This window comes from Serinus canaria, chromosome 1 (assembly GCF_022539315.1).
Source record: "Serinus canaria isolate serCan28SL12 chromosome 1, serCan2020, whole genome shotgun sequence".
In the NCBI taxonomy this organism is placed as follows: Eukaryota; Metazoa; Chordata; class Aves; order Passeriformes; family Fringillidae; genus Serinus; species Serinus canaria.
The window spans coordinates 88,252,880-88,277,678 of NC_066313.1; the positions used below are offsets into that span (position 1 = coordinate 88,252,880).

Here is a 24,799-nt window from a genome sequence, read left to right on the forward strand (position 1 = left end):
TGCAGATGAGCTGATGACTTAAAAGCAAAGGAGATGTGAAAATGATGATTATGGCTGCCAATATGCAATGGCTTGTGAAATATGGTTGTTTATATGCCTGTTTGCAAAACCATATATTTATTATAAACAGAAGTATTCAGTATTTTTAAAACACTAGTAAGTCCTATTGCTGTTCATTTTTTTCTTTAATCTAGCAGTTTCACAAAAGGTTAATGTGGAAGATATGAGAATAGGTGCAAACTTTTTAAACTGCAGGAAAATTCACCATATTTCATTCTTGTACATAATCACTGGGGTTTTCAGTGTTTTCTTTTGGTTTTATTTTTATTTTTCTGTAAGATCTTATTGCAGTTTTATTACATTATAATCTTATATGGAAGGATAAAGGGATTTGTTCCTTCATAGGAAAGCAAAGTTTATAAGCTCAAGTAAAGCAGATATGGCCCAGAACACAAAGCTTTTGTAAGTTTAACCAGAAAGTATTTTATGTTGGTAAACTTAATTGGAATCCTGAATGTTATGAGCTTGCTGCTGAAATGACTTGAATTTAACATAGATCTGTATTTTAGGAAAGAACTAGACTGACAGATTTTTAGAAGTTAGGAACAAGAATTAAAAGAGCAAAAAAAGAGAAAAACTTTAAAAAACCCTATATACCATGAAAGTTAGTTGTATTGTCTTGGCTACTGTAACAACCAGTTCTTACTGACCCCCTTTTCCTGTAATTAAAGCCATTTTTCTTTTCCCCCTTCTGGCCTCTTCCTGGCCCCATGTTCCAGCAACAAGCAGCAAAAATGTGGGATTTTTTGAAGGTAACTAGTAAGAAAACCAGGTAGACATGCTTTACTTCCTGTACTCAGGGGTCACAGGGGAGATCTTTCCTTTCTTTAAGTGTAGTGACTGCAATGAAAGCCCTGGTTTTCCTGATTCTGATGCACAGATCTATTTTTATCCAGTGTGTGAGTGTACCATGCATGCATGTGCACTGGTACACACACAGAGCTCAGTAACAGCCACTTCAGTAGTATCTGCTCTTTCCCACATTTCTCCTTCAATTAGACTTTTTCACTTCTGTATTATTGTGAAATCTGTGCTTTCTTGTCACTGTTGCTGACATTTTGCTAATTAAAGGTTTCTTCTTGTTATCACTCTCTTTCTTCCTCTTTTATCTAGTGTAATGGCCAGAGTGTTTTTGTGCTAGACTAATCATACAAGCAGTTTCACTACTGTTTCATCATTCCTCTGGAATACATCAGATGCGAACTCTTAGCCTGGGGTGACACAGGTAATCACAGACTCAGTCTTAATTTCCTACCTACTTGCATAGTATATTTCTGCCATATCTCACTATGCATGGAGACTGAAGGAAGGAGTGCAGATTTTCCTGACCAGTTGGTTGGCTCTAGGACTTCAGGAGCAAAAATACCCAGCTGCTTTTGCTATCTTCCTGTGAGAGCTATCACTGCAAGGTCTGAATTTACCACTCAGACAGGGAATAGGATGCAGAGGCTCTAACAAAGACTCCTTTGCTTCTCCACTCACTTTGCCAGGGATAAATGTTTATTGAGTCACCCTAGTCAGCATAGTCGTCATATCATGCAGCATCTCGACATGGATAGTAGCTGCCTTTAGGCCTGGTACAAATATTATTAGTTAAAACTGTCTATGTCTTCCTAGAATTCAATTACAATATCTCAGTCATCAGATCATAGTCTTGCTTTTTATAACAGTGATATTTCCTTATATGTTGTTCCTTCACATAAATATGTTGTTCCTTCACATAAATATAGGTAGCAGCTTTGTGCTACCCTAGTGATAGAAGGTTCATATTTTGTTAGTTTCTTGCATAATGCAAAAGGAGATTAGAGAGCTTCTTATATTCTGTTTCCTCCCAAGAGAAAGCTATCATGTAGATCAAGAGAGGAAATGATTTCCTTGCTGGGCACAAATGAGTCACAGAAAATGACCTTCTTTGTAGTCTAATTTAGATTCAAGAATCCTCTGAAGAGCTGATAATATAAACCCATATGGCTTGGATGAAGACAGTTGGGATAGACGTCGTCACTAACAGACTCATCCACATCTTAAAAAGCAGTATTTCACTTTGCCTAGATTTTTTTTGATGAGCCTGCTGTAGCTGCATACCTCATGTTGCCTGCACATGTTATGTGTAATATGCACACACATATGTGATGCTGCTGCTGAGATTTCATTTCAGCAATGAAGAAATAAAAAGCAGCACACACTCTTTGGCTGTTTTTCATACTATGTTTAACATCTTTAAAAATACATATTCATGTGAATTTTGAAACAGTGCTTGCATTTACATTGTCGAACTGTATAACATCTGGAGACAAGTTTATTACAGAGGAAGCAACAAGCTTTCAGCTGTATGTCAAGAAAACAAGATCTGACAGAAAATAAACTAGCTCACTGATACACAGAAGCACTGACAAAGAGCTTCAGCAGAAAAGATCTGGTGGGAAACCAGAAGTGTAGCTGGACAGCACAGAGCTGCAAGCAACCATTTGTAGATTTTCATGTGAGGAATATTAATTTATTCCATAGCAAAAACTCCAAGAAGGAGCCAGTTTTTTTCCCTATTTTTTCTTGCTATACACTGTTTTTTTTTATTTACTAATTTTTTGTGTGTTTTGATGTTGTTAAATGTTGGTCTGTTCCAATTGCTGCTAATAGATTCTGTAGGCATCTTGATAGTTTCTGTTCTGCTAAAGTGTGGAAGTTGGTTGTGCTCCACTACATTTCACAGGAAAGGCTGGCTTTTTGGTTAAATTTTGCCCTACTTTTCCTGGACATATCTGTGCTCTTGTCAAAGCTAGGCCATCCTGAAAAATAGCCTGGAAGTATAGCCATGGGCAGGTATGCATTCCTAAAGCTGCCCAGCATGGCACTGTGCTCTAACCACACCTGTGGATTGAGATGCTTTCTGATGCTGGGTAAAGGATTTCCAAGTGTCATGGCTTTTATGGGCCTCTTGTTTTTCACAAAATACAAATGGGAGTCATGACAGTGTATTTTTTTTTTTACCCAACAAAAGTGTTACACCACACACCCTTGTGAGACCAGCTTTAGCACAGGGTGAGGTTGCAAGCAACACTTGAGGTTAGGGCGTGGGAGAAAAGCAGCACCTTAGATTACAAGGTGAATTTATGCTGGGTCAAATGACATTACATTTAAGATGGTGGGCTTTGTCTGCACATCAAGGGGTGGGGAATTTATGTAGAGCTTGATTTTCTGAACATACAAAGACTGTATTATAGTTAGATATGTTCTTTCATTTTCTGGGCGTAAAGGATATAGATAGAAATGCCATGACTATCTGGAAAGAACATAATGGCAAATTGGGAAGGATAGTCTGTTCACTATCTGCTGAGAACAGTTCTTACAGCAGCAAATGCTGGGAAGAGAATAGAAAAAGTGATTTTTTTTTAAAATTACTATTTTGGGGTCAACTTTCTGCAGATAAGAAAAGCTTCCAACAGAGAAATGAGGCCAGCTGAAGTCCTTATGTAGCAAATACAGAAGTAAAATATTTTATTAAAGGTGTCCCTAATATTTAGAGCATGGAGGCAGGTTTCTCCCTGATGCTGTTGAGGAAGATTTAGAAAGATCCTAAGCACAGGATACCTTTGCTTATAGCTGAACATGATCCACTTGCTTATAGCTGTAATTCTTTGTTTGTGCTTGTGTACAGCATTGTTGCTTGCCATTTTTCTTCAGTGAGATGGCCCAGTGGGCTTGTATTTATTTTGCATCAATATGTTCAAGGAATGTGCATGTGTGGTGAAAGAGCAAAAGCAACAGACTTTGTATATTGCTTTTTATATTTGGCCATGTACAGATTGTTAACCAGACATGTATACCCAAAAATAGTTTGTTTGTCACATCCAGCATCTGAGAGGCAACATCAGGTTAGCTGATCTGAGACAATGTCCTTCTTAAAATGTGAGCTTTCTGATCAGCGTTCTTGTAATTTCTGTTCAGAGTGCTGCTTGTGTTGCCTCTTGTCTAGCTGAATTTGAAAAAAAAAAAGAGGGGAATCAGAAGTATTGTGACAATTGAAATTTGGGTTATGGTGCAGAAAATGCTAAAGGTTATTAGGGCAGGGAGCACTGAAGGTATCACGGGGGATGTGAAGGACCAGCAGGCAGAGGAGCTGAAGTGTTGCTGGGAGTGAGCTGAGAGCATTATAAAAGAAAAGATGGCACATGGTGGAATGGGTATAATGAGGTTGCAGAGGACATTGGGCATATTAGAGTGAGGAAGAAGGAATTACAGCATGGATGTTGATAAATGGAAGCCTGTACTTTGTAAAATCTCTTTAGAGTCCTGTTCTGTAAAAGTATTTTTATCAAATTACATGTGTCACTTGGCTATGCAGACAAGGAAGGCACAGTAAGTCAGGCAGCTCCTTGAGATAACTCACTGCTTCCTTTTTTGGCTGTGAGCTTGCCAGTTTCCTTCAGCTAGGCCCATACCTGTGTGGGAAAACTCAGATGCCTCAGGCTTTCCTACAAGCTGACTTCCTCTGCTATTGTAGCTCCTTCTGTAATTCCATATCTCACCTTCTTTCTTTCTTTCTTTTTTTTTTTTTTTTTTTTTAATAAAGGGTATTTATTATATGTTGCACCTTCCGTGATTCAAGCATTGATGGATTGCTTAACTGTTTTCATCAGGCTTTCATGCACCTCTTTGGTGCAGACTTTATACTGCCCATGACTGACTTGCCTTCTGACTTCTTGCTGTTCTTCATTTATAGCTTTTTAATATATGTATAGATTGTCCTTAGTGAGTTTGCCTTTCTATCACTCCTGAAATTAGAGCTAGAACAGGAAAGTATTTAATTATTTTTTTTAATTGCAGGCTTGAGAAAGGGCATTTTGTTGTGTTTATCAGACATGTTGGACTGTGATGTGCCTGGGCTGTTCTGCATAGGGATGTTCCAAGCCTCTTTAGGGGGATTATGAATGCGCCAAAGGTAATTTGATTTTTCAGTTTTTGAAATAATGTAGTCTGTAGACCTCCACTGAACCTTGTGCTCTGCTTTTGCCAGACCTTTAGGGAAGGCATATTTCAATTACTGACTTTACAAGACCCAAAGTTTGGCACTGAACACTGACACAGGTCCTATTTCTTGTTGTTTAATGTGTAATCATGCAAGTCTGAAATCTGAATTCCCTGCTCTCCCCGTGCAATCAGGTAGAGCCAGCTTTGCCGCTGATCAAATGGAGCCAGGAAGACAGACTGGCCTGCTCCCAGCGCCCAAACGGGTTTGTTTATTTAATACGGGACTTCTTTTCCTCGCTAATGAATGGCTTTCAACCTGCGGCATCGTTCGAGCCCTCTCTTTATGGCTGTGTGGGAAACAGGACTTACACATCCCTCCCTCCCTCCCTCTCTCTCGCCATGACGCCAACGGCTGCTCCCGGCGGCTGGTCCGGGCAGGCACAGGAGCGGGCCCACGGAGTTATTCAGCCCTTACCGCGCCGCGCTGCCCGCTGGGGGTCCCGGCCGGGCGCGGGTGCGGGTGCGGCGGGGCCGGACCGGGCCGGGCTGCGGGGGGCGGCCGCGCTCCAGCTGTTGCCGCGCTCCGCGCTCCCCCACGCGCTCCCCCCGTCCCGGCGGGCAGCGGGCCAATGAGCGCTGCGGCCGCCGCCCCGCCGGCCAATGAGGGGGCGGCGGCGGGGCGGGCGCTGCCAGCCCACGGCGGGGGGAGGCGGACGCTGCGCCGCGCCGCGCTCCGCTGGGCTGCGCGGCCGCTCTGTAGCTCGCTCGCTCCAGCCTGGTCGCGGTGCGTCCCGAGCCGTCCGGCCGTCCTCGCTCCTTCCCGTCTGCCGGAGCATCTCGCCTGCCTCCTCCTGCCCGGTCCCCGCGCCTCCGCGGCGGCGGGGCTCCAGCACTGCTGAGCGTCAGGCGCAGCGGCGGCGGCAGCACCACCACCATGGCGGTGGAGGAAGAGGGGCTGCGGGTCTTCCAGAGCGTCAGGATTAAAATCGGTGAGTGCGCGGGGCAGCGCGCAGGGAGCCCCCGCTGGGGCGGAGGGTGGCGAGGCGCCGAGCGCCCCTTCGCGCTGCCCGGCCCTCTGCGTCCCGCCGGGGGAGCGCGGGGGGCGGCGGGGCGGGCGGTGCCCGCGGCCCGGGGGGGCTCTGCGGGGCCGTGCGGGGCGGGCGGTCGGTGCCGCGGGGACGGGCGGGCAGCGCCGTGCGTCCGGCAGGCGAGCGGCGCCGGCGGCAGTCCAGGCGGCGCAGGGTATTCGGCGGATTTCGCGTGTTTTGGGTTTTTTTGTGGTTTTTTTTTTTTTGGGGGGGGTGGGTGGGTTTTTTTTTTCCTTTTCTTTTTTTTTCTTTTTTCTTTTTGTTGCTAAGCTGCGCTGTAAAAGTTTGAAGGCGGCCACCGAGTCTCAGCACTGTGTGTCACTGGCAAAGCTGGTGTGCAGCCGGCCCAAAAGCGGCTGTGTGCAGGAGCCGCTGTGTCAGCCCCTGCCCCCGGCGAGGGGGACAGGCAGGGGCTGCTGTCGCTTCCTTACGGCTTCCTCCGACTCGCGCTTTTGGAGATTCGCTCTTCTTCTTGTGTTGAGCGAGTTCCAAACCACATTATTAGAAAGTAAGCGACAGATGTCAGCGAGCGGATTAAACTCTCCCTGGTCGAGTTCTGAGTGTGCCGACTGGGAGGGAAATCCCTCGTTTCCGTAAGACAATCGGTCCCACATGCCGAGCGAGCGGTTCTCCTCCCCGGGATGGGGCGCGGGGGCTGCGAGCTGCAGGGGAAGTGGCGAAGTTCAGCGCCGGGCTCACAGCGGTGGGTACCGAAGGCGTGTGGCTTCCTAATAAAGCTCTTGAAAAAAATATCCCTTTGCGTTTCCCTGCGTTCGGAAGCAAATTTGCAGCCTCCAGTTGGCGTGTTGGATGAAACTGAAACGTGAGATTACGTAGAAAATCTCATTATTGGACAGTGGCGTTAGCATTTCAAAGAGACCATTGCCAGGATCCTTTCCTCTTTAATTGCCAACAGGTGGTTTAGTGATAGCAGTTTTTAAGAGTTGAAATTTTATCATATAAGCTAAAAATTATGTGTTCGTTTTATGTTCTCGGATACATCCAGAAAAGAGATCCAGTAAGCCTATAGAGTGTGGATGGAGACTTGCTCTCTGTCTGTTTTCAAAGACGGGAGGGGAAATTAAAAAAGGGCTTTCTAAAAATTTCTTTAAAAGGGAGAAATCCGTACAGCACGCGAGTGATGATATCCCAAGTTGTTTCCATCTGGTGATTTTTAGTAAAAGGGCTAAGAACGCATTCCGCGTGTAGGATGATGACTTGAGGCTAAGCTGTTTGTGTTCGATTAGCTGGGGTTTTCTTGAGAAGAAAACAAGTGATGATCTTATACCTCAATGATTGAAGTCACGACAGTGTGGGAATTTCTTTGCACTGTTGAGGAGATCGAATACAATAACAGCTGTAAAAGTCTTGAGATGAATCTTATTATGTCGCGGACTAAAGTTAGTCCCACTGCTGACTTCAGCTGTCGGAGCTAAGCACTTGATTACTGCAGAGCTTGCAGCAAGGATCCCCGCTGTTTTTTAGGCTGGATAGCGAGAGGAAAAGCCGCGAGCATCCCGGTGCTTGGCTTGTGCCGTCGGAGCGGAAGGTGTTTCCCGGAGGATGTGAAGGACAATGCCCGGCGCTGCGCCGCCGTTCCGCCGCTGCCCGGCAGGGGGCGGAGCCGAGCGCTTCCGTCTGCCCGCGGCCGGGGGCGAGCACCGGCGGCCTGGCAGCCCCGCCGCTTTCTGCCGCTCGTGTTCGAAAGTCACACTCCTCTCTGTAGCTGACTGTCTCTTGGAGAATTGTCACAAAAATAGGAAGTGGCGGGATTGCTTTGATGGGTTGAGGAAGTATTCCTAATCAGATTTGCCTCGTAAAGCAATCCTAATCTTCTGGAATTTGTATATGGAGCTTGTAGGCTCCCTACAGAAAGTCCTGTGACTGGGTCTGAAGGGAGGTCACAGACTCACGGAGTTGTCAGGGTTGGGAGGGATCGCTGGATATCATCTACTGCAAACCCCCTGTCAAGGCAGTGTCACCTAGCATGGGTTATACAGCAAAGTGCCCAGGTGGCTTTTGAGTGTCTCCAGAGAGGGAGACTCCATGACCTTTCTCCACTGGACAACATGTCCAGTGCTCTGCCACCCTCAGTGTAAAGAGGTTCTTCATGTTGAGGTGGAACTTAACTGCATTTCTATTTATGGCCATTTTTCCTCATCCTGTTGCTGGGCACCCCTGAAAAGATGGTGAACATTGGAGGGACACTACTATTTTTAGCTATTCCCAATAGTGCATTTCTTTTAGCAGTTCCCATTCATGGGTGTTTTGTAGTTTTCTCTCTTTTCTAGTGACAGGAGGCTTTAGTCTTTCAATGAACGGGTTAAGAGAAAACTTATTTGAGGGCAGAACGGTAAGTCATTTTCCATGTTGATTTGCTTTGATTTGTCATGCTGAGGAAGTGGTCAGTTCTGTTCTTTAGGAGCTTGTTTCATAGCCAAGCTCTGTCTGATCTCTGACTTTCAGATATTCTGAGCTTGATCTGATAAGACATTTCCTTCTCTGTAGCCCCTCTGCTGGCAAATCATGAATGGGGACACTGATATACAGGTGTGCCTTAGAATAAGTTGAATGAAATGTAGGATTGATTCATTGAGGAATCAGTGCAAGCAGAGTGGACACCCATGTTAGCATGCCTCTCTTAATGGGGAGGCGGATGCAGTTGGGAGGCTTTTGGCTGTGCAAAACATCTGTGGCCTGGAGATGTTTGAATGTCCTAATACAGTGTACTGCTATGGCTGGCTTGTCCTGTATTTCCAAGAAGCTGCAGGTAAATGAAGGTATTTTCTTCTGCTTGTATAACTCGTTCTTTTGGGACTGATGGACTGCATGGAATCAGACATATTAAGCCAGGTGGGTTATTACATTCTGCATCTTTTAAGTGCTTCCATGTTCTGAGGAGTGTAGTTTCTAGTCATACTTGGATTTAGCTTGAGCCATCTGTCTCCTTTTTTGAAAGTGCTGAAACAGTTCGGCTTTTTAGGAAGATGTGTGTTTGCCTCACTCAGTTGAACTGACAATGGTGTGGCACCTCCCAAAGTTGGCTCACTGAGATGCTGAATCTGGGGAGCAGCAATGTGAGCTGTTGATGTGGGTACCAGTGTTAAGAGTTGTTACTGTGCTACCTCCTGTCCAGTTTCTTCTGTGGTTAGTTGAATTGAAAGAAGTTAATGCCTGGCAACTTCTGCTCATGTTGCAAGGAAGTAATGTACAGTAGAAAGAAAAAAGTAGTACTTCTGTTAACGAATGTGCTGTTCAGATGTCTAGTTGAAACTGATTTATTTTGGCTTCCCATAACTGAAACCATTGTGCTTATGTCTTTTTTTTTCCTTAATTGAAAATTATTTTTACCGGAATCCCTTATACATAAACAAAACAATGTGTCATGTAAGACTAAACAAACACTTCCTATAAGATTGCCACTTTGAGGAAGTGTGCAGTGCTGATATTTCCATGAGTCAGTGTTTCAAAACCTGAAAGGAAACAACATAAGGCTCTATGGCTGATGATTGGCTGGAAAAACTACAAAGAGTCCTTCTGCTTGACAACATGACTTTTGTTGTACTCTTAATATTTAATAAATATGCTGTACTTAATTGCTACTTTTTTCCTCCTTAAATGGCATCAACTATTAAACTTTCAGTTGAAAAAAATAAAAGCTCATGTTTAGCGTTTCTGCTGTTGAAAGCTGTGTGCTGGCTAGCAGAGAACCTGCTGCCAGATTTTACTTTGTGAATTTGTTTATACTTGAAAAATCTAAAGAAACAGCTCGTTTGTGAATTTTCACTTTAGCAAGCTTTTCATGTCCCTAAAATCTAGTACTGTTATACTGAGGGACATTTGGCTCTGCTTTAAAATAGTATTTTTTCTAACAGTAGTAGAGCTTGTTATAGTTCTGTCTGATAGTTTGAAAGTAGTAATTGGGGCAGGAGGATGTTGCAGAATGAGAGTTTACTGGGGCTGTAATATAGTGAGGAGGACACTTTACTCGTTGTACTTTTGAGCTGACAGATAATCCACTTTTTGAGCTGGATAATAACAATGCCGTTGTGCACCATGAGCGCTTGTTGCAATTTAAGACATTAATGAACTTCTAAATCTTTCTTTTTTTATCTTTTAAAAGAGCCATTTTGTGGTTACAAGGTGTTGAGGCCTCAATCTAAAATGTGGGAATTCCAGCAGCATAAGTTATCCTTAGCACTAAGTGTGAGCAGAGTCATGAAGCAGAGAAATTTGTGATAAAAGTTGGCTCCTACCTGATGTAGGTTGGTGCTTCACGCACAGCTTACCCTGTTCTAAACTCACCCCATTTTCTAGGAACTGTGAGACCTTGTTTATGTCCAGTTGACAAAATGAGGATGGTTGGTCTGTAGACATGCCATCTCTTTGCCTTTTATCCTTAGTGTGCCTTCTTTACTAATTAATGGAGAGCTGTGTAGTTTAAGACACTGTGAAAGCAATTATACTTGTGAAACAGAGTCTTGGGTGAAGTCAGGCAGAGTACTTAGTTAAGTGCTGGTTTACTGGTGTTTAAGCAGGTCAGTTGCCAGGAGAAGGTATTTACGGGCTTCCACCATTAAACCTGGTACAGAGTAAATGTTTGAGAGATGTCTCTGCATTTCCCAGGCTAAGAAGAAAGTTGTCCCTGACAAATTTAAGGTCTCCCTAAGCCTATTAATACTAAGGTTGTTCAGGGAAATTCATTTTGTCTTGAGAGGATGTCCCTTTTAATGTTGTCTGCTGGGATTTAATGCCTTAAGTGGTTACTTGTAGAAGTAATTACGACTAAATATGTTCATTGCATAATACTGTAAAAGGATTTATTCCCTTTTAAATGGGGCACAAGGTTGTGGAATAGATATTTTTAGAATGAGAGAATTTTTCCCAGGTACTTCTCTCTCTCTCTCTCTCTCTCTCTATCTCTCTCTCTATCATATATATATATATCTATATATGTATGTATGTATTTATAAAAACCAAATGGAAAAATATTTAGGAAGTGTGAAATGTTTCTTATAAAGATAAGATTGTTTTTTTCCGGTGTTTCTGAGTTAGAGGACCAAGAAGAAAATAAAGGAAAAAAAGCTATTTGTGTCTCACCCTGAATATATTTGAGACTTCTCAAGATCTTTTCTTCACATTAAAAAGTTAACAAGTACAGCTTAAACTGATGTTGGATAGGTGAAATAAAGTGGCAATTTAATGTTCTTATTGATTGACTGTAGCAATGCTCATTAAGGCTTGAGTCTCTCAGGCTATGGAAGATGCAGAATAAATTATGCAGATTTGTCACTGCTGGTTCAGTATTTGACATTGCTAGATTTGGTGGTGGCTGTGTTCTGACCAGCTTGTGTTCAGTGTGCTGAATGGAAAGGGTCTGGATCCAGCGCTTTTTCTAGAGGCTGAGTGCCCTGGCTGTTTATGGACTGTCAAGAACAGCCATGGCTGGAGTAAGACTGTATTTTCTGCACGTGAGAGGAGGAAACAGAGGTAGCAGTGGAAAATGCTGCAGTGAATGTAGTTTTGAAGAAATATATGCTGCTTGTGTTTGGGGCTTCCTTTGATACCAAACTCCATAGCATTCCATCCATAGTCTTACTTTCTTTTTAAGTAGAAAAGGTTTCATATATGAGTAGAAGCCCATGTGTTTTGGTTTTAGAGAGTGTAGAGGTAAATTCACAGGAGTGAATGTGTTCAACAGACATGTTCAGGGCCTCTGATGTCAACAAGTAAACTTAGGTTTTTTGGTCTTCTTCTGGAGTTGGTACATTCAAAAGAACTGTTATTTGATATATCTCTTGAGAAGTATTTTCTTGTCTCTCTTCATGGAAGTGATTGTCTGGTGGTCAAGTACCAAATGCTCTTACATAAGGACATACAAGTGCTGGATATCTTTCTCAGTTTTCCAGAAAATGCTTTTGAAAACTTCATTGCCTTGAATTAGTCTTCAGACTGATGAATGTTTTTTGTATTTTTTTTACTATTTCACTATCATTGGTGAAAACCAGATCTTTAGTTCTGAAATTGCTGGGTTAGTTAGATGCCAATATTAGCTTCTCTCACTCTGTTTTTATGTGTCAGTTCTGCCTGATGCTGTTCTTTATGTAATGCATATTGCTTCCATTCTGTTTGATAGCAGCAGTCCAAAGCATGAAATCATTATATGCTCGCCCAGATTAGTACCTTGGTGCTGTTGGGAAGGCAGGTCTTGTCTTTCCCCTTCCCTACTCATGTTGCTCCCAGCCATGAAGTGCTCTTTGCACACCTGCTGTTGACTGATGCTGCTCTGCTCTCAGAAAAGAAAATCCAGTTCAATTTGCAAAGTAGAATCAAAGAATGCAACTTAATTTTCTTTTCAGATTTAGTTTTCTTCCATTATAGTGAGCTGTGCACTCCAGTGGTTGTTAGAGGTGTTTCTGGACGAGTGTCCAAGAGCTTGACTGGGATTGTGCGTGTGTGGGAAGTCGGAGGGGACAGCAGGTTCATCCCTTGCGTTCATGTCTGGGTACTGGCAGCATCATGACATTGCTTGACTCCTTTTGTGCTCTTCAGTTCACTCCCTTTCCTTACTATAGGTTTTCTTGATGGTGCTGTATTGTTTAGCTGCCAGGACACACCAGCTTGGTCAGCTGCTCTGGAGAATAAATGTTAAAACTCCAGAGAGAATGGCAAGAAGACTATCTGACAGATTGATGTATCTGTATCTCTGACCTGCTTGAGAACTGCTTGAATCGCACACTCACTTCAGGAGCCTTAGCTGTTTATGAAAGTTTAGGTGTTTTACTTGGTATTAATTAATAGTCACACATGCTGCCCTGTTTCTCCATCACACACTTGTCTTTTAAAGCTGAGGCACATAATGTTGATTATCATATTTATGCTTAACAGAGCTTTCCCCTTTCTCTGCATCAAGGCAAGATTTCTACTTAGGCAGTTGTGTAGTCAAGCACTCTGTTACCATATGAAGTAATTTGTTGCACTAATGCTCCCATTTAAGGAAGACCTCATGTAAACACTGGATGGTGTTGCCCATACCAAGATTAGAAAATACATTTGAAAAAAACCTCATCAAAAATACCTTTGATAGTATTAATCAGGTTAAAATTCCCTCTATCCTTTCTCACTGACTGATCTCAATTACAGGAGTGTAAATTAGGAATAATTCTGTTAAAGCCAGTAATTGCACTTCTGTGAGAGTCGAATTAAGTCTTTGAGTATCTCATGTAGCAATTTTTTTTCTTGGAGGAGGTGGGGGAGGGGAAAGGATGAGGTAAAATCCACTTTGGGTTTTTAAGGAGTACTTAACACTTCTCATGTTGTTACAATGCACTTTGCAAATGGATGTGTTTGGAGAATAAATCTTACACCTAGCTCTTGTGAGAGCCAGAAGCCTAGAATAAAATCAGAGGCTTGTAGACTTGGCTGCATACTGTAAAAGGTGTAAATATCAGAAAGTTGCATTGCTCATATTGATCTGACCAACAAATATTAAGCCAAATGTGTCAAAGGAAAATTAATATGTGTGTGCTGGTGGACCATTAATGCTTCTGAGGAGCAAGTCACCTAAGGCTTATATTAATAGTCAAAACATGCATTAGTAAGTCTTAATGCTTAAACTTAAGTCTTAATGCATTAGTAAGTCTTAATGCATAAAGTGCTTTTAAACTTTCTAGTACTCCAGGTTTATGTATTTTGTGGTAACACCAAGGAAAAGCTCAATCTTGGAGTTAATAACAGGCTATATTTTATTAAACTGGAAAGCTGATTGTGGACTCACCCATTCTAACCTTCTGATTTTACTGACATTTGCTAAACCGTATGAAATGTCTGTTCTTTAGCAGTGCCTGATTTCTTTAGCGTGGTGGATTGGTGATTGAATTTAGGACCCAAGTAAAAGCTTTGTTTTGGAGTAAAAACAAAGCAAATCTAACTTCCTTCCTCTCCCATCCTAACCTCTACCAGGGGGAAGGGAAGTTCCTTGAAACCTCACATGTTGTTTTCCTCCTATAGAAGACTTTCTGGGTGAAAGTTTTGCAAAATGAGATGTGAAGCTTTAAAACTACAGAGAACTGGAATATTTTCCCCCTCTTTTCCTTTCCCAGATTTTAATGTATCATTGCCAACTGTAAAACACTTCATATATTCAGTGGAAAGTTTGAGGTCTTTGAGATTTGTTTGGATTTTTTTTTTTCCCTTCTGACTGAAAGGGGAAAAAATATAGTGTATCTGTATTTTTGAAATCTCTTGAGGGAAGAACACAAATGTTGAAGGCTTTTGAGGCTTCTGATTAATGTTTCCGCTGTTCAGTTTTCATTCCAGACCTCTGAAGTATTAAAATTTTTTTCTGCTTTGCTGGAGACTTGTGCATTTGTGTGTTATTACCTCTCAGGGAGCACTGGGGCAAAACGAAGGTCCCTTTGTTAGCCCAACAACTGAATCTTGCTGTTTGTTCCCTTATGCTGAGGTGTGCAGCTGTGACTGCATGGCTGCTGACTGAGATGGATTAGGGTGATGTGATGGTAAGAGGGTTTCCCTTACTTCAGAATGGCTGGTAGGTTTGAACAGCTAGCATTTGGTGCAATGTCTAATTTGCATAAATATGAATGTACTTTTACATGCTGCTAGTAGGTGGATGAATGTTAGATGAAGTGTCTCAATTCTTCCATGTGCAACACATGAATGAAAAGTCTGAAAGCTGGGAAGAACAACAATTTCTGTGAGGAGGGGACACAGATCTGTGTTCCATAAGATGCATGCTTCATGCTTAAGCCTTCTTTTCATATATTACAACGACTTTAGAAGGAAATATATTTGTCTCTTTGTCTCTAACTTGTTACTAAGAGATTTCAAAATCCATTTAGAAGAAGTTTGCATTGAAAGGCCTGAGTTTGTGTTTCAAAAAAAGGAAGATGAAACACTGGACATGTTGTTACACAGGGAGCAGAAAGGTGTTTGAACTTGTGAAGGAATTTTATTTCCTGGATTTTTAATCTGGAGTGTGGGTTTGGTTTTTTTTTTTGGGTTTTTTTTTTTTTTATTTATAGATGTAGGAATAAAAATTTCAAGTGACAACTCGTTTTATAGCAATTTGCAAATTTAAATTCCATTCAGTTCCTTTTGCATGGAAGGCATGTAGTATAAATCAACTACTGTTTTTAAAATTTTCCTTGCTTTTGAGTTTCATTCAGCTTTAATATTCCAATTATTGGAAAATGGACAACTTGAAATACTTTATTTACAGTTGTGCTTCTGTTATGACTGTTTATACAGATTTCTTATGTTTAAAAAAAAACCCACAAAAAACCAGATGAACTGGTGGCTGAGTTTTAAACTCCTTAAAAATGGAAGGGAAGAAGTTTATTACTGTTTCCAATTCCTTTTAAAATTATTTCTGTTTACAAATTGTTTACAGCTACTTACTTCTGTTCAAGAACTCTAGAAGAAAACAGTTAGTGGTAGCTTTTTACAAGGCTGGAGTTGATTTCTTGCATTTCCCAGCTGGTGTTAGAGTACATCTGGAATCTATGAAATTCCTTTCTTTGTCCCTCATTTCCTGTTTCATTGAGCACTACAGTGCAACATTCTGAAAGCTATTTCTCTTAGCATCTTCTAAGATGTGCATTTTAAACCAATTAGTGAGTTCTTAAAGGTAATTATATATGCTTGTGTTTAACTGTGAAATTGAACAGTGAAATTGAACTGTGTTTTGAAACTTCTCAGATGTTTTGTTGTCTTATTTCAGTGAAAAATAGTTTCGTTGATTTATCTGGCTGTCATTCAGCTTGTAGAATTGTAGGAAGGAGGGTGGTAGAAATAGAAGAAAAATCTGGTTGATAGTACAAAAGCTGCCTTTCTTAGTCTCCCTCTCCCTCCCTCTCTCCCTCCCCCTGCCCAGGAACAATCACCAGTTTGTAATGGAAAATTAGATCTATTTTGCAGGAGACACAGGGTGTGACATCCTACAGTTGCTTTTCGATTCTGGTTTGAAAGGCTGGTGACTGCTATAGAACACATGAACACAGCCTTGGAAAATTGAGCTCTGACACTGTGGCACAATGTGAGAGCTGTGTGTGCCTAAAACAAAACCACTCCATCCTCTCCAAAACAGCCATGTTTGAGTTGGATTTACTGGTTGGGATTGCATTGTTGCTGATAATTCAAAGTCAGTAAAAAAGAGAGGAGATGCAGTTGTCCAGCAGAATTTCTCTCATTTTTTGCAAGTAGTTGTTCTGTTCTTCCTGAAAAAATTTGTGCTTTTATGAATACTTTGTGTCTGAGTGGCAGCCCCTAGTTTTCCAGAACAAATGCAAGTTCTTCATAATCCAGTGGTCCTCTCTTCTGTTGTTGCCATTTGCCAGCTGTGAGTGCTGTTTCTGGGATTGCAGCTTTCATTCTTCATGCTCTTTCTAGTCATGAAAACTCTAGTGGTTCAATATATCTTGAAAAACATCTTCACAAAGCAGCTGCTCTTAAGATGAGACTTGCATTGGAAGCATTGTTTTTTCTCTTTATAAATGCACTTGTTGATTTGTTTCCCCTTGCTTTTTTGATTTGTGGAATATCTCTGAAATGGCAGCATTTGCTCTCATGGAGAACTTAATATTGGGGAAATACTTATCTTCTTTTTAGCTGCTTTTAATACATTTTAGCAGATATAAGCAAGGAGTGCTAGCACTGAGACCTGTCACTCCTCTACAGATCTGATCAGTACAATTTCTTGTCTTCCTTTGATTTTTTCAAATGTCCCTGACAGATATATAACTGATTACATGAAAGAAGTTGTACATCAAGGTAGTTGCACATTATATTTTTTCTACATATTGTAAGGAGCTGAGGGAAGAGCTACTTGTTTCCCACAAGGTATGCAAAAATAGTGGCAGAATGGTGAAACTCCAGCAGTTGTGTGTCTTTCAGCATATTATATGGGTACAGAACCAATTTTAAGGTTCTCACATCTTCTACACTTATATAAAGGTAACTGTACTGCTCAGGGTGTCTGAGAATTTGGTAAACCCAAAAGCCATTTTGCTCTGTAGGGGATTATTTTTGCTATTAGACTGAATTATGTTTCAGGGATGCAGTAAAGGTCCTAGAAAACTTGCACCTGCTGTGCTCGAGTCAGCAGAGCTGTGCACCTGTAAATTTTGTGCATGGTTGTAACTGTCAGTAAGATCTTCGTCTTGATCTATGTAAATTCTCTGTAGCCTAGACCAAGTCTGGTCCTAAGAGACTTCCTTCAGAGTACTTAATCCCTGCAGCACTGGTTCATTAACCTATTAGTTCAGTTCCTCAAATTATAAGTTGCATTTTACCTCCAGGAACATAATGTTCAAGTTCTGAGTTTTGTGTAATGTATTCCCTGGTACATAAGAGAGAAGGCCCATCAGCTGTTTCTGCAAATGTTCTGTGGCCCGTTCCTCTTTATAAACTTGTAGTCACGTTTACAGTGTAGATATTTCATGTTTAAGACTTTGGCTGATGTTGCATATCATTCAAATTTCAAATTGTTAAGATACCTGAAGAACCACATTTGTGCTCTATTAGCATTTTTTGCCCTAAGTGTAAGGTAGGAGTTGACCAGCACTAGCCTTACTTCTGTAAATATGTCTTACCCTGTGTTTCTAGATTGTTCCACATAATTAATTTTGCTGCATGCTGAGGGCCAGCAGCTCTTGGATGATTCTGCTTGACCACTGTGAACACCAGAGTTCACATTAACAGGAGCTCCAGGTAGTTGCTGCAGAATAGGCTTAGGTACTTCAGAGATGATGTATGGCTTAGAAAGGAGGTTGTGGTCAGTAGTCACAAATCCAGCTCTGTTTAAAGCTGAGGGAACTGTTGGTGTCCTCTCTCTCCCCTGCTGATGTGTAGAGCCAACCTCTGTGCTCTATGGGGTGGTGCTTGCAATGGACTTCAGGAAATTGGTGTTGCATGTTAGAGTTGAGAGGAAATAGATTTCAAGATACTGTGCCTCTCCCTACTCCCCCACGGCTTTTTATTTTTTAGGCCTACTAAGCAAAGTTGCCTGAGAGGGAGGAAAAAAGCTAATTTTTATTCAGACCAATACTCCTGCCTGTCTGTTTTTGAATGGTGATTCTGTGATTTTTGACAGGGAATAAAAAGTGCCTGGGGGGATTTGGAATGTTGCAATAGAGCAAAATCATTTCAGTAAAAGTGAAACTCTTACAGGCTGATAATTAGCGTTTTTTGACACCTGATTCTGTGACAGTATTCTAGAAAGTTGTGAGTTTGAAAGTGGGGGAAAAAAATGAGCTGAATTACTTTTAAAGCCAGCTTCAATATTAAATATAACCAGTTTCTGTAACCGTCTAGTGGAAAATGTTGTTATTAAAGTTTCCTAATAACACCTACAAATTATTGGTATGCTGCAAATTATTGCTATGTTGGTGCCCTGCTTCTGGTAATGGGAAATGGTAATCTTCTCCTGGGGGTAACTTGTACTGCATGCTCTTGAATATGGGCTTCACTTTCTTGTGCAGAGCGAATCTCTGTAATTTAAGGTGTATTTTTCTCCTGGTCTGGTGGAATTTTATTCAGGTTTAGTTGCACAGTGTCCAGTACAGCTTTTTTTTTTTAATGTTTGGTGGCTGTTTGAGATATATAACCAGAAGTACCAGATGCTTGTGAGGTGGGGTCTCTACTTCAGCACTACCATACACACTGCATTGGGAAACATATAGGAGTAAGTTCTGTGCTTAACAGACCATGCACAGTGGCAGAATGAAATGGGGTCAGGCATGAATATCTTATCCAGGAAGGGCTTAGAACCAAAAAAGAGCTTACATGTCTGTGAATTAGTGCCAGGCTGCAGATATGCCAAAACTCCTTTGGCCTTGCATGGGGTTAACTCAGTGCTACAGAATGTGGTCTGAAAAACCCACTACTTGTGTGGTGGGAAAACACTGGGTGTGGGGCTAGGTCAGATTGCCTGTTGCTCTCCTGACCTCCACAATACAAGATGTGGACAGGAGCTTCTACCTGCTTCCCTCAGAGTATGGAATCAGGCCCTTGTAGCTGTGCCTTAAAGACAGGAATTTGGTTACCCTTGTACTTCTGGAGGAGGCAGTGATGGTGATTTATCAGTGCTTTTGTTGTATTGTAGGAATAACATTTGGTGTCTTCAGTGTCGTGGTGAAATGCTAACCTATTTTGCAGTGTATGTGTCTTCTAGGGTATCAGCCTGCAGGAGATAGAATTGGGATATTTCTCTTGGGATACGTTGGGCTTTTGACAGAGGCAAAGCACAGTGCACTTTGATCTGGTGCAGGTGTCATGTGCATTTATTTGATATTTTTTCTTGCTGTTTTGCCAGTGTTTTGGTCATGGATGCATGCTTTTTTTTTTCCCCCCTCCCCCTGATAAAGTGTTCGTAGCTTCTCTGACCTCTGTGGTACACCTGAAACCAGCTGTGCTGGAGGGCTGAGCCTTCACAGCTGTGGTGGAACAGGTTGTGGGAAGGATCAGCCATAGCTCAGCCACTGTGTGCTATTTTTTTTTTTTTTTTGCTTTGCATTGCTTTCTATTTGTTGAATGATAGTTTTCTTTTGGGAACATGAGATTAGTACTAAAATAGGCCAGCATAGGATGAAGCTGATGACAATATAAAGCCTCTAAACATGATTTTGAGCCAGTGGGTTAGCTTTAATCAGGATTTTAAATTTTTTTTTTTCAACAATCATTCAAGTAAAATCTTCGAAACAGAATCGCTTAGTATCAAGACTATGTTTAAGTATTTTTTTGAGGAATGGAGCACTTAGTTGGATATTGAGGAGTAATGGGAATTCTGTTGTAGGGCTGTGATTGAGAGCTTTTGGGGCTAAGGGAGGAGGTTGAGACTTTTGTAAATTAAAACTAAGTCAAAAGAATGCTGCTGTACGTCTTCTGTGGTATTAGTGATGCCTCTGAAAGATCTTTAGTTATACCCAAGCTTCAGAATCGTATCAGTAGTTATGGCTTAGCTGTAGATAGTGTAATCACTGCGATACAAAATTGATTTGTACTCTTGCAATAATCTAGATTGGGTGGTTTAGCCCCAAACCTTCAAGATATAAGACAGTAAGTTTGACCTGGCCCACTTAATTCCTTTTACAGTCTCCTCAGGTGTAATTTTTAAAGTTCATTAATTGCCTAATTAGCTTTAATGATAGATGATTTTTTATGCTAATCATTTGAAAGACAGCCTGATTTAGGGAAGTCACTGAAACACATAGCTGCTGTTCTGCCTGTAAAACAGCCTGGATATTTGTCTCACTGTGACATTATGACATCAGACATATGTCTTCATTCATGTTCCTGGCAGCTGGAAGGAGTGTCTGAAAGGCTTTTATTGTTTACCCTGTCTGCTAAGCACCGGTGAGCTTCCAGAGTCAAACACTTGAAACTGAGGGCTAACATCATGAGAGTTGTTAGTTTTAATCTTGAGTCCCTTTGTGTACACAACATTCCTACCTTTACAGGATTATATATTTACTTTTAAAAGAAAAACACTATGCTGCTTTCAGCCCATGGGGTGAGTGGTAATTTGTGTAAGGAGTAATTATTATTATTTTATTATTAACATTACCATCATCTGTATTCTGTTCTTGTAGTGAAATATGTGGTTTTCTGCCATATGTTTAGTTCAACACCTGCTCTGGCATTGTTGTTGAGCTGTTTTGCTGCATTCCTTACCATACAGTGGAATCTTTAATCATCCAGCCTTTTTCAAGGTAGAGTTGACTCTCTTAAGGGGGGAACAGGATAGAAAAATGGTATTTACCAGTCATGGTGCCAATTTCCATCTAATTCTACATTTTTCTGGAAGACCATTTTATTGAAGTGGCAAGGATCTTGGGCCTGAATATGTATTCAGCTGTTGTTATTCCATTGTGGCATTCTTCTTTCTTCGTGCCTACTTGATTTGTGATGTGCCTTCCCCCACTGACAGTAGCATGCAGAAGCCTCACCAGCACTTCTCCCAGCTATATGTAGAGATGGAATCCACTGGCTTTGGCTAAGCAGTGCCAGAGTGATGAGAGAGCCCTGCCAGGGGAAGGGACAGAGGAGGACAAGCAGGATTCTGTTTCTCTGCCTAGCCAAGTCTTGCTTCCTTCCTTTCAAGATCCTGTTCTTGTCAATCTGCACTCGGAGTCAAATGCCTTCCATGTCTTCTGACACGATAGGGCTTCTGCAGTGAAAGCCCTGCCTGGCATCATCAGTATTGGAGAAGTGAAATGCAGTACAAGTATCTCTCAAAAGGATCCAAAAATATGCTGATTTCTGTTCTCTGGGATTTTGGGGGATTTTTATTGAATTACTTAAGGTCAAAAGGCAAGGGTTGCCTAATGCTTAATTTTGACACCTGGATGTTTGCTGGACAAGCTGACTTCTCTTGAGCTGATGTTGTCTGTTTTAGCTGAAACAGTTGAGGGGCGTAGGAAGAGTTTAGCAGAAAACAGCTGTCGTACTTGATTTGGTTTTGAAGAATAGAAGCTAAAGAGGAAGCTATTATTAAGAAACTGGTACTAAATTGTTGCTTTCTCTTTCCCCTGTGTAGCTGTCCTCCCCTGCCTGTTAGACTCTCCCTGCTGATCTGGAGGAGTTAATACAGTTTTTTCCTTTCAGTAAGCTAACAGTAATGGAATTTTGAACACTGCACTACCAAGGTCTCAGTCCTTGTGTAGAGCACTGTTTTGTGCAAATAACTTCTGTTTTAGTTGCTTGGAGTTAAAACAATGTAGAGAAGTCTGCTATAGCCTTGGTAATAAATTTCATTTTGTATTCTAGCTGTTTACCTTCTTGAAAAGCTGCTGTTCTCTTGTTACAACCTAACCTTTTGCTTAGCCTTGACAAGCGTTGCCCTGTTCTGAGTAACAATGGTTAATTAAATACTCCACTGATCCTTGTGGCCTTAGTAGCAGAACTCCAGTGTCCTGCTGCTATAAGGGTGTGTTTTATTAATATTTAGAGCAGAACTGAATGAACAAAAGATTAAATTAATGTGAGGCTATCCAATTCCACTTGTCACGGAGCACAAAGTGGATTACTCAATTAAAAAAGGCAGGCTGGAAGCTGAGCATGACAACAAAGTGGGCAGGGCAATGTTCTTGCTACTGAGATGGAGAATCATGTGGTGGCCAAACAAGGGTAGAGCAGGTTCATGATGTTAGCATGGTGACCACCAGAGATCTCTGTATTGATGAGTTGGTCCTCCAAGGTAAAACCAGAATTTCAATCATCAGGGCAGAGTCGGGGTTGGTAAGGCAAATGGCTGGGTGCAGACAAACCTGCAGGGCTCTGGCAAGGGCCAGGGAGCTGGAATGCAGCCCTGAGGTGGGGAGGGGTGTCCAGTGAGGCCTCCTGCAGTGCTTTGTGCCAGGGCTGCTCCCCAGCAGCCTGCTCCGAGTTTACACAGCTGCACTGTGTCGCGGCTGGCCCGGAGCCGAGGCCTCCAGACCCCGGGGCTGGGGGAGAGGCTCTGCTCAGCGTCCTGGCACCGCTCTGTTTGGGTAACATCTTGTCTGGGCGAGCCTTAAATCACATAAAACCTGCTACAGTTCCTGATCCTGGGATCACCGTGGTGTCAGCCGTAAAGGGTGAAAAGAGGAAGTGGAGATGCAATGACAGAAAGCAGGTCTGTGTGTTTTGTAACGCTGGCTGTGGCAATAAAACGCATCCTGTGTGTGAGGGGGAGCCGGCCCCCGGTGTGGTTGCTGCAGGGGCTGCGGCCTGCCTTGGGGGCCGGGGTTTCCACAGCCCTTGGTGCATGAGGGCAAGTGGGGGAGCCACCAGGCATTAGGGAGCTATTGCTACACTATGTTACAGTGATTGCTAATTAGGCTGTTGGGATGGACAGAAAGTAAATTCTCTGGCAGTCTCTTTAACCTTTTGCAGCTGTGTTTTTGTGCCTTTATTCATCCATATACTTTGATTAATATCTTGCTCTCATTCTATGACATTTTTTTAGTGATTTATTCTTCTTCCCTCTTTCTGTGGTTTGAAAACCGTGTCTGATTTTTGTGAAGTTTCTGGTACATCCTCTTACTTCTCTCCAGGCTGTGTCAAGTCTGCCCTTACATCATGTCAGCAGCCTTCTGTTGATTAACAGAAGAGATCTATTAGAGTTCAGTGTTCCTTTGTTTCCTGCCTCTTTTCTTTCCCCTTTCCCCAGAAGGATTTTTTTAGAGACTTCTCTGTGTTATTTCTGTGGGAGTTGTGTTGAAGGAGTCTTTGCAGCAGACAGAAGGCTGTGTAGAAGCTAGCTTATGAACTAAGCCGTGGTTCTCCCTGCAGACCTGTAGTTGAGATGAAAGGGTTGGTTCTGTTTGCCTTCGAGTTTCCTGCTGCTTTGAAGGACAGTGCCATGTCTTAGAACAGCAGTACTTGCAATGTGCTCCTTCCACAGAAGGGAGAGTAATGACCAGTGTTTTACAGATAGGCATGTGGTTCCTCATCTTCCTCTTTAGTTCTGCCTGGTAAAAAGAGTTAGAAGTTATCACTGTTACTTTTTTTTTTCCCTTTCCTGAAAAGTCAATGATAACTCACGCAAAATATTTTGAATTGTAGTGTAAATGCATATTATGGCTAAAGGAGTACTGTTAAATGCATCTGAGGCTTGTTCTGCATAATCAAATTGCTTAGAGATTTTTATCTTAAGATGCATATAAAGTCTGCACTTTGTGGTTTTAGTAATTCCTTGCTGCATGTCATCAAGGATTCCCATATGTTTAAGGGTATCTTGCTTGTGTAAGAGCAGGGATGTGACAGGCAATCAAGTTAAGGAAGGATTAAGGAGAGAGCAGTTGCAGGGTTGGGGGGAGAAAATTCACAGCTGTTATGTAAAGAAAGTGGTATAGGATCTCCCAAAACAAAGTAGCAGAGAGCACCCATGAGATGTGTTCAGTGAGTTATTGAATGATTCTTTATAGCTTGGCTTGACTGTTAGTGCTGGAATTTTATGTGAGTCCTTTTACTCAAGTGCAGTGTTGATTCTGGCACTTTCTAAGATTAGGTGCTCCTTTGAGCTGAAGGGTACAGCAGGGAGGTGGAAGTGGAGAGAAGTTGAAAGGAGGGCTTATCTGATTAAGTGGCTTTTTCCTCCCTGCTGGGAAACCCACGGAGCTGTACTATCTGTTCAGTAAACATCTTTCACTGGGTGTGAGCTCTTGGTAATTTGCAGCTCTTAATGATAACAAGGGAGAGAACTTTATTTTAGATAATCCACATGATATAGGTGGTTTTTGTAAAGCATTTAAAATGGGGATCTTGGGGGGTGGGGGCAAAAGCATGAGGAAGGAAGCTTGTTAAAGAGGAAGGAAGCTTGTTAAATGGGTGTCCTTCTCATTCTTGCAAGTACACTGTAAGTGGTTAAAGCTCAATGATGTAATTGGACTCCTTGGCAGATTTATTTTGCAGGTGGTTATTTTGCAGTTATCAACTGTACATGTGCCCCATCTCCTTCCATTTAATTGTAAGCCTGACTGGCAGCGTTTATGACTTCTGATTCCTGAAGAAAATGAGGCAGGATTTATGTTTAAGATTTGGAAATTGAGTTCCTAATCTACAAGACAAATTTTCAATACATGTGTTTGTCTACTTTGCCTTTACAAAAGAGGTAATGGAAGAGGTACCACTTGAACAGGTCTGGGTGTGGGTCTGATAATGGGAAATGGCAGTCTGGGTGT

General features: G+C 41.9%; 1 protein-coding gene across 2 annotated transcripts in view; it reads left to right on the forward strand.

The window, feature by feature from the left end:
- RASA3 (RAS p21 protein activator 3) overlaps positions 1-24,799 on the forward strand; it is a 197,481-nt gene that overhangs the window by 61,662 nt on the left and 111,020 nt on the right. Inside the window, exon 1 of one of the 2 annotated variants that reach the window (XM_050980641.1) lies at positions 5,746-6,017. The exons of the other annotated variant lie outside the window; for it this stretch is intronic. Within the exon in view, the coding sequence (XP_050836598.1) occupies positions 5,963-6,017 (55 nt within the window). The 5' untranslated portion in view covers positions 5,746-5,962. Of the gene's footprint in view, positions 1-5,745; positions 6,018-24,799 lie in introns of those variants that run through there. 2 annotated transcript variants of the gene reach the window in all.